General features: G+C 44.6%; 1 protein-coding gene across 6 annotated transcripts in view; it reads right to left on the bottom strand.

Moving 5' to 3' along the window:
• Positions 1–9,676, bottom strand: part of PTK2B (protein tyrosine kinase 2 beta) — a 139,603-nt gene that overhangs the window by 59,395 nt on the left and 70,532 nt on the right. For all 6 annotated transcript variants that reach the window (XM_017885180.1, XM_017885219.1, XM_017885206.1 and 3 more), the window contains exon 2: positions 4,253–4,493. In XM_017885180.1, the coding sequence (XP_017740669.1) occupies positions 4,253–4,456 (204 nt within the window). In that variant the 5' untranslated portion in view covers positions 4,457–4,493. The remainder of the gene's footprint in view (positions 1–4,252; positions 4,494–9,676) is intronic.

Genomic DNA, 9,676 nt, shown 5'->3' on the forward strand with positions numbered 1-9,676 from the left:
GAAATAATAATAGTTTGTGCTTTATTGGGTTCTTTTGAGAAGTCAATATGATGGTGCATATTATTGCTTTCCAAAGTGCTGGCTGCCATCACTACTACTGCCATCATCATAACTAACATCACCACTACTGTTACCATCATCATCATCACCACCATCACCATCACTATCTCCATGGCTATAATCTTAACTTAAGCTACTGTCATCTCTCATTTGATTCACTGTAATAGCCACATAACATTTCCCCACATCCATTCCTGCCTTCCTCCAATGCATTTTCCATTATGTAACCCAAGTGGTCTTTAAAAAGCACAATTTCATGTCACCCATAGGTTTAAATTATATCAGTGGCTTCCCACAAGAGATGCAATAAAAACCAAATGGTTAACGTGGTTTAAATAGCCAAACTTAAGCAATTCTTAGTCTCAAACCCGCTATGTGCCTTCCCACTTCAGGACCTTTACACATGCTGTTCCCTCTGCAGTGAACACTGTTCCTTTAGCCTTCCCTTCTTTCTTTTCCTTCTTGGTCAAAACCTCTCTTAAATGTTACTTATACTCACTGTCTCCACTGTAATTCATTGCACAATGTGTTCTGCCTCCATCTCTCCACTAAAATTGCCCAAACAAAGATGATTCCTGGCACCTGCTGCTAAAGCCATGCACTTATTTCTAACCTTATCTGCTGTCCTTTCTGAGCATCTGACACTACCAGTCACTATTTCCTTAAAGCCCCCTCTGCCTTGGGCTCCTCAGATTCTGTCCTCCTGGTTCTCTTGCTATTTCTTTGACTGATTCTTGTTTTTCCTTCATTTGCTGCTCTTTATCAGCCTTTTAGAAGTTGATTTCCCTAGGTTTCCCACCTGGATCTCTTTGTTTTTTGAGATGGAGTCTCACACTGTCACCTGGGCTGGAGGGCAGTGGCGCAATCTTGGTTCACTGCAACCTCCGCCTCCCAGGTTCAAGTGATTGTCTTGCCTCAGCCTCCTGAGTAGCTGGGATTACAGGTGCGTGCCACCACGCCCAGCTAATTTTTTGTATTTTTAGTAGAGATGGGGTTTCACTATGTTGGCCAGGCTGGTCTTGAATGCCTGACCTCGTGCTGGATCTGTTTTTCTTCTGTTACACTCATTCCTTGTGGGTGATCCTACCCATTTGCGTGACATCAATTGCATAATGACACCCAAATTTGTCTCTAGATTCTTTCTCCCTCCTGAGCTCCAGACCCACGTTCCTCCATGGGGGTGTTTCATAAACACTTTAAACACAACACATGTAAAGTTGAAATCTCAGAACGCCCTCCCTTTCTCTGTTTGGATCTCAATGAATGGTACCAACACCCATTTAGTCGCCCAAGCAAAAACTTGAGTCATCTTTCTCTCCTTCCTTTCTTTCCCTCCCTATATCTAGTTAATCATCAAATTCTATTGACTCTGCCTCCTTAGATATACTCAATTATGTTGATTTATCTCTATTCCCAATGCCATTCCCTTAGTCCAGGTCCTCATCATTTTGCTTTTGCAGTATGACCACAGCCTCCTAACCCATCTCCCATTCACCAGACTTTTTTTTTTGTTTTTTTGTTTTTTGTTTAATACAATCCTCTTTGCTCTGCTGTCAGAGTTTTGGGGGAAAAGTTCCCTAAATGATTGTCCAGAGATCTAGTGGTTTAAAAGAAGGTTTTTTTTTTTAGGCAAAGAGGAAATTGTTTATTTAAGAAAATATCACCCCGGTGGCCCTTCTGAGTGATTTATCAGGCATATCAGCCTATTTAAGGTTCTGAGAAGTCTTACTGCAAAAGAATCTGTTCAGAATTGTTTCACCAAACACTTCCCAATCTTTTTGACCACACATTCACTTCCTGAGGGCACACTTCTTAACATCTTGCAGAACACCATGTTGTTGTTTTAAAACACAAATCTCATCATATTACTTCTTTATTTGAACATAAGACAGATACCTGGATAGACACCAAAAGAAGACAATTTGCACTTTCTCCTCTGGGCAATTAGAGGCCTTTGGAGATTCCTCAGCTGGGTAATAACCCAATACCCACACAATCAATAGCCTCCAGTTATGGACACTGCTATGTGCTTTGTGCCTCTCCTCCATCATCTCCAATCTTTACAGCATGATCCCCGGGTGAGGAGACTGAAGCCCAGATCAGTTAATCATTAGGTCCCAGGCCACACAACCAATAAGGATGGAGCAGGACTTGGCTAGAAGTCTAGGTATGGCTTTAAAGCCTCAGCTGTTTGCAATAAGCAGGTGACATTTTGCCTGCAGGAGACACTGGAAGCAGGAAAAATCAGAAGGCTTGGACATATTCCTAGAAGTCAGTCACTTCTCTTCCCCGCCTCTGTTCCCCACCAACCGCAGATAATGCCTCAAGCCATTCTTCTTAAGCCTGGGTCTCATTGCCTTCTCCATAGGCCTGTTGTGTACTTTCATCCGTTAAACACCCAGCAGGGTATATCATACAACTCCAGGAACATCTTGCCCCTGCCTAAAAATATGTGTTTTTCCTTAATGCCTGTCCATTTCCAGATTTCTCTGCCTGATATTCTAGGCCCTTCATTCTCTGCTGTCAACTTTCCTTTTTGATCTTGACTTTAGATACTTTTCTAAATATAATCCATACTCCAGTCAAACTGAACTACTTACTGTTCAGAGGCCTCCCTGCCTTTTGACATGCTGTTCTGTTCTCTTGGAAAGACTCTTCCTGTCCCCAGTGTCACTGCTTTAAATCCTACCTCTTTTTCAGGACCTTTTCACTGCTGACTCCATGGAACCTGTCCTAATCTGAACTAACCAGCTGCTCTCTGTTTTTCAGCACAAAATAACAATGAGGTGCTCCTCCCTAAACTTGGAAATCAGGTTGACTTCTGAAAATTAAACTAGTAAAATTCACAGTGGATGGCATCAGCTCTTTGCAAAAATGATATACCCAAAGGAAGACTCACGAAGTGGATAAAGAGATAGGAAAACATCCTCCTGGAGGAAGATGACCAGGGCTTACTCTCAGGACACAATTGTGCCTCTATATCAGAAACCGTAAGATGAGCAAACAAGGCCCTAATCGAATCAGTTACAGGAAACAGAGAGAGCCAATCAAACCGTAATCAATGGTGATAACTGGCCATGACAGCGACGTAATCAATTATACTGTGCTCTGGTGCGTGGAAGCACAGCGTGTGCTATAGCAGACGGAAGGCAGCCAGGATGATGTGGCCAGGGCACAGCAGCACTAACCAAAGGAAACAGTCATGGAGTTTAGGGACACTGGCTTTCAGGACATGGGAAGGGTTGGCTATGAGCTGGAGATGGCTCATCCCATGTCCTCAGACCTGATTAGCTTTCCCAAAAGTTCCTGCTTCCATTGTTCAAATTACCCACTAAGCAATCTTCTCAGAACCAATCTGGCTTTCCCTCCCATCATCAGAAAGGGGTGCTCTGGGCAGCGGAAAGGTATGTCCTCAGTGTATCTACTCATGGGAATGCTGGGAAGATTTAATGAAATAATGTGTATAGAGGGATTGGCCCAGGCTCCACATAGCAATTGTTCAACAAATGTAGGTGACTGAAATTAGTTCAGCATGTTGGAACTCTGCTTATGATGACAATCTCATATACATTTGGTTAAGGTGAACTGGCATCCAGGTTCCCTGGATGAAGGTGGATACCTGGACCTGCAAAACAGATGTTGTGATTCTGGGTAGAAGTGAGCAAAAGGATGTGTTGCCAGGTAGGGCTTGTTAACCCTCCACCTGGCCCAAAGCACCTCTACTTCATTATCATCCTCTAAGTGCCCCACCAGCACCTTCCTCTACATGCTCAGCACACAAGTCTTATACCAGTTTTGTTCTATTTTTAATGCAATCACTTGTGTATCTCTAATTCCTATTTCATCAGAGTGTAAACTCTTTGAGGATAGGAGCTTTTAAGTCCCTTGCAGAGCTTCAAGTATCATAAATACTTAATAAGTTGAAATGAATTGAATCAGAGGCCAAACAAATGATCTGGGGTTCAAGCAAAGTCTACAACATGTGTTTCCCAGGCTTCTAGAGAAGTAGTATGCACACATCTGCAGAGAAGGCCTGGTGATGCAGGCTGAGCACATGTCTCTGATGCCACCTCACCTGTTCCACCCAGGGGTAGATATGGGAGAGCTGCGAGGCTGCAGGAGAGCTGCTCAGCTGCCCAGGAAGAAGACAGAGGGACAGACAGATGGACAGAGCAGATGCCTTCACACTTACCCGGATCTCCGTCTGGACAGTGCATTTGACCAGTTTGAAGTTCTTCCCAGGATTGAAGCTGTTGCTATAGAAGCAGACCTTCAGGATACGCACGTCTTCCTTTTCCACATCTACTGGTACCACCACCATGGGCTCTGCGGGGCCTTCAGGCCGGAGTAATGTGCCCAACTTTACTCGGCTCAGGGGCTCGGACACCCCAGACATCCTCTCAGACAGCAGCTACGACCAGCACATTGCAGTCCTGCAGAGACAGCAGAGGGTCAACCCTGAAAGAGCCCCACACAGGCCCACATACCTCATGCCCCAGGGACAGCACCCACCAAGCTCCAAGACAGACACAAATGCTATATATTGTCCCATTCCCAAAAGCTCCCCTGCAAGGCACCTGGCTCTCTTGACTGGGAAAGCTGCAGGTATGAAATCCAGACTTGGGGCTCCCAGCGGTATGAACTCTGTCTCCTGGAAGCCCCTCTCTCCGACCCATTCCTCCCTCCACCCTGGCACCCAGGCAAGGGGCCCACCCTTAGCAAAGGCAGCTGTGAGAGGAGGCGGTCACAGCTTGGTTCCAAGGCACAGCTGAACAGAAAAAGCAAAGAGCGAGACAGTAGAAAATAGCAGGAGAGGAACAGGGACAAGAGGGAAAATCCGAGAAGAAAAAGAACTGGAGAACAAGTGGCCCCAAGGGAACAGGAATGGAGAAGGCAGGAAAGGACCCAGGTGGAGGGCCAGGCTGTCAACTGATGCTGTCTGTCCCCATCCTCAGCTGCCAGCAAAAACTTTCAGGGTGGGAAGGCCTCCGTCCGACAGGAGCTCATCACATAGACATCACTCATCACACGCAGGAGGATTCAAGAGGAACAGTGCTCTGCCCAGCATCTCCACAGGGAAGAGCATTCCGCACGTGGGAGGGAGCTGAGCTGGGACCCTAGAAAACCCAGCCCAGTTCTGCTGACAGCCTCCGGTTGACACAGATGTAGACAATAAGAATCCTAGGAATCTGCAGTTCACCTTGAATCTCAGCAACATTGGTCCCGGCCTCTGGATCCAACACAACTCAGTAGAGTAGGGTTTATCTCCCACTGATCTAAAGCAGGGAATGCCCAAAGGAAGAAGTGGATGGGTTCTAGATGGATGGCATCAGCCTTGGCTCCACATAATCACTTGGGATGCTTTCAGAAACCCTAAACCAAGCCCCATCCTCAGAGACTGCTGTCAAACTGGTCTGGGCTGAGCATTGACATACTCGTTTCCTAGGATTTTTCTAACGTTTGGCCTGGGTTGGAAACCACTGTTCTACAATGAGGTTAGCTCTTATCCTGAAACCCCTTCTTAAAGAAAAATATCTCCTTTCTAAGAAGAGACTGTGATTTTAGAGGGAGAGAAATTCCTTGACCAGGAGTTGGGGGTAAAATGATGGAGTTGGCAATGTTAAAACACCAATGTGGAGTCACATATTTGAAAAGTGGAATCATAGCCTATATTTATTTATTCACATTGTGCTGGACAATAGAAAAGAAAGATTTAGATAGCCATTAGCTTCAAAGAGCCATTCCTTTTTAAAAAAGTGAATGTGTATTATGAAGATGCAAAAGAGAGGCAAGGATGAGAGAAGGAGCTGGGCATGTCCTTCAGGTCAGGGGCAGGCAGACAACAGGCAGCACCAAGCTCAGAGTCCACAAGGGCAGCAAAATGTGGCATGAGACCTATGGAGAGAAGAATATGCAATCTGCTTTAAGATATATATATTCTTATATAAAATATATATATATGTTCTAGAAGTAACTGTCTATTCTAGAGGTATCCATACCATTTTCCAACAAACATCTGCTGGACATGTCCTGCATGCCAATACTCTGTTACGTAGATGTATCCCAGATCCCCTGACCTTCAACAAGGAATCCAGGGGGAAGTCATTTGAGAGGTAACCCCAGGAAACATCAGAGAAATGATGACAGGGAGGGGAAAACAGCTAAAAAGAGTGATCAAGTGAGTTACCACTTGGACAACCACAGTTTAATCCTGCTGGGAACTCTAGGAGCCAGGACAGAATGTACTCCACCTGGAGAGGGAGGGATCTGGGGTATTTATACACCACTCTTACAGTCATTGTTCCAGCACATCCAGTCAGTTCTGCACAAGGGAGAGCTGAGAAAGTCCTCAGGCACAGAGGTGCAGAGCTGGTGGCAGGCGGGTAGAAGAGAGGATTGTACTGAAATGGCACGGCCCAGGAGACACAGGAGGGAACAGTGGCACCCCTGCTACAGGGTATGAAGATGAGAGAAGCAGGTCTTTCCCTAAAGAGCACACATTCTAGTCAGAGAGACAACAGGCAAATACACTCACATAGCACAATATGGCACATCTAATAATGTTTCAGGCAATGATGGACTGCATATATGATGGTGGTCCCCGAAGAGTGGAACGGAGCTGAAAAATCCCTCTCACCTAGTGACATCATAACTGTGGTAAGGTCACAGCCACAATGCATGACTCATGTTTGTGGTGACGCTGGCATAAACAAACCCGCCACACTGCCAGGAATAGAGAAGTCTAGCACACACAATTATGGGTGGTGCATAATACTTCATAATGATAATAAAGATTATGTGACTGGTTTATGTAGTTACTCTACTATACTTTTTATCATTATTTTAGAGTCTACTCCTTCTACTTATAAGAAAAAGTTAACTGTAAAACAGCCTCAGCCAGGTCCTTCAGGAGGTATCCAGAAGAAGACATTACTCTCACAGGCAATGACAGCTCCATGCTTGTTACTGCCCCTGAAGAGCTTCCAGTGGGATGAGATGCAGAGGTGGAAGATAGTGATATTGATGGTACTGATCTTGTGTAGGGTTATGCTAATGTGTGCGCTTGTGTCTTCATTTTTAACAAAAAATAAAAAACTTTAGAAATGGAAAGCTTATAGAATAAGGATATAAAGAAAGAAAATATTTCTGTACAATTGTACAATGCACATGTGTTTTAAGCTAAGTATTATTACAAAAGAGCCAACAAGCTTTAACAAAAGTTTATAAAGTAAAAACATTACAGTAAGCTAAGGTTATTCTATTACTGAAGAAATACAATTTTAAAAAATAAATTTATTGTAGCCTAAGTACACCATGTTTATAAGGTCTATGGTAGTGTATAGCAATGTCCTGGGCCTTCACATTCACTCACACTTACTCGCAGATTCCAAGAGCAACTTTCAATCTTGCAAGCTCCATTCACTGTAAGTACCCTAGACGGGTGAACCATTTTTTATCTTTTACACTGTATTTTTACTGTACCATTTCTATGTTTAGATACACAAATACCTACCATTGTGTTACAATTGCCTACAGCATTCAGTACAGTACCTTGCTGCACAGGGTTGTAGGAGCCTTGCACTGTACCATATAGTCTAGGCTGTACCATCTAGGTTTGCATAAGTAAACCAGTGAAATGATGATAGGGAAGGGAAAACAGTCAAAAAGAGTGATCAAGTAAGTGATCACTTGGTTAACTGCCATTTAACCCTGCTGGGAACTCTAGGAGCCAGGACAGAATGTACCCCACTCAGAGAGTGTTACCCTCCATTGTGTTACAACTACCTGCAGTATTTGGTACAGTAATCTGCTGTACAGGTCTGTGGAGCAATAGGTGATACTATATAGTCCAGATGTGTAGTAGGCTGTAGCAGCTAGGTTTCTGTAAGTACTCTGATGTTCACACAACTGCCTAATGATGCATTTCTGAGAATGCATCCTCATCCTTAAGTGACAGGTGACTGCACATGCAGCTATGGAGACACCACACATGCAGCAGGTCCCAGCTTCAGGATCTACTGTATCTAGTGAGCCTATGGCCCTGAGGACCCTGGACATCTTTGGTGATTATGATGTGTCCACACAGGTTCATGGACTGTGACAAATGCTCCACTCTGGGGGGTGTGGGATGTTGATAGTGGGGGAAACGGTGCCTGTGTCAGGGCAGGGTGCATGTGGGAACTCTCTGCGCTTTCGACTCAATTTTGCTGTAACCCAAAAACTTCTCTAAAAAGAAAGTCTATTCAGAAAAAATGTAGCAATGAGAAACCACAGCCTGATAGTTGTCCTCCCATTCCCCAGCCTGGCTGGGCAGGGTCTAGCCCACTCAGGAGCCAACTCGCATATCAGTCCCAACCAAAGAGAAAGATTCATACTGTACATCAGACCCAGTGCAGCCCACCCAGACACCGTTGTCAGCATGCTTGGAGGACTCTGGTGTCTTATCTTCATCAGATTCCCTTGGCCCCTGGTTCAAGAGCCACCAACTGCAGTCACCAACATAGCTCAAGGAGAAATATTTCAGCAAAGTCATTTCTGTCACCCAGAATCTACCTCTACCTTCAGCCTGATGCAAGTTCCTCAGTTCTCCCTTTAGCCCTTTGCAGCAGAAACTTCTGATGTGGATGCTCATTCCAAAAGTAATTACAATTTTAAAACCTATAAAGAAACACAAGTGCTTTGTGCAACAATCCTGGGAGGTGGGCAGAAGTGAAGATGGCCATTTTACAGATGGTAACACACTCAAAAAGGTCTAAGCCATTTGGTCAAGGATTCATGCCTGCTAAGTAGCAAACTTAGATCCCAAAAACAGGTTTGAATCCCAATTTCTCCCACTTCCTCAGCTGCCCTGGAGGAAGGTGGAATCCGCTAAGGGCGGCACAAACTCCATGAAAGATAAAGGTGACAATTAGCATCGAATATCCCTGGTCAGTGAAGAATCCTGAACCCCTCCTGGCTTAGAGATAATCACCCTTCTTGTGCCAGGACTTTGTCTTGAGAGGTCCTGGATGGACTCAACACTAGAACATAGGTTTGATCAAAAGCCTCAGGCCCAGGAAGGTGGTGCCCATGTCTCTATTGACACATGGCAACTTCCTCAAGTGCACACAAAACTCTGATCTGTAGACACAGATCTGTAATGAACACTCAGAACTTATTTGAAGCAAAGTAAATGAACGGTTCCATGAAAGGAAGGCATCCGCCACCCCTCTTCAGGGTCTTGGGAGAACATAGCTCTCAATTCCATGCCATCTTTCGTCACGCTCACCCTGCCTGTGTTCTGCTCCCAGCTCATTGTCTGACTGGCTCTAAAATCTTGTGCAAGTAACTTTACCTCTCCTGGCCTCATTTTCCTCCCCTATAAAGTAGGGTAATGCTGCCTACCCTGTTTTCCTCATAGAAGGGTGGTAAGGACGAAGTGAGAAAACAGAAGTGAGAGTTCATCGTAAACAATAAAGCGGGACACCAGTGAAAGGCTCTATCATCATGACTATTTTCACTTGTCTTTTGTCCAAAATCTTGTCTGATGACCTGTATTCCCTGTATCTTGCTCCTCCTGTCAGTAGTGCTCCAGAAAAAAAAAAAAAAAAAAAAAAAAAAAAAAAAAAAAAAAAAA

This window comes from Rhinopithecus bieti, unplaced genomic scaffold (genome assembly GCF_001698545.2).
Source record: "Rhinopithecus bieti isolate Rb0 unplaced genomic scaffold, ASM169854v2 scaffold_315, whole genome shotgun sequence".
NCBI lineage: Eukaryota > Metazoa > Chordata > Mammalia > Primates > Cercopithecidae > Rhinopithecus > Rhinopithecus bieti.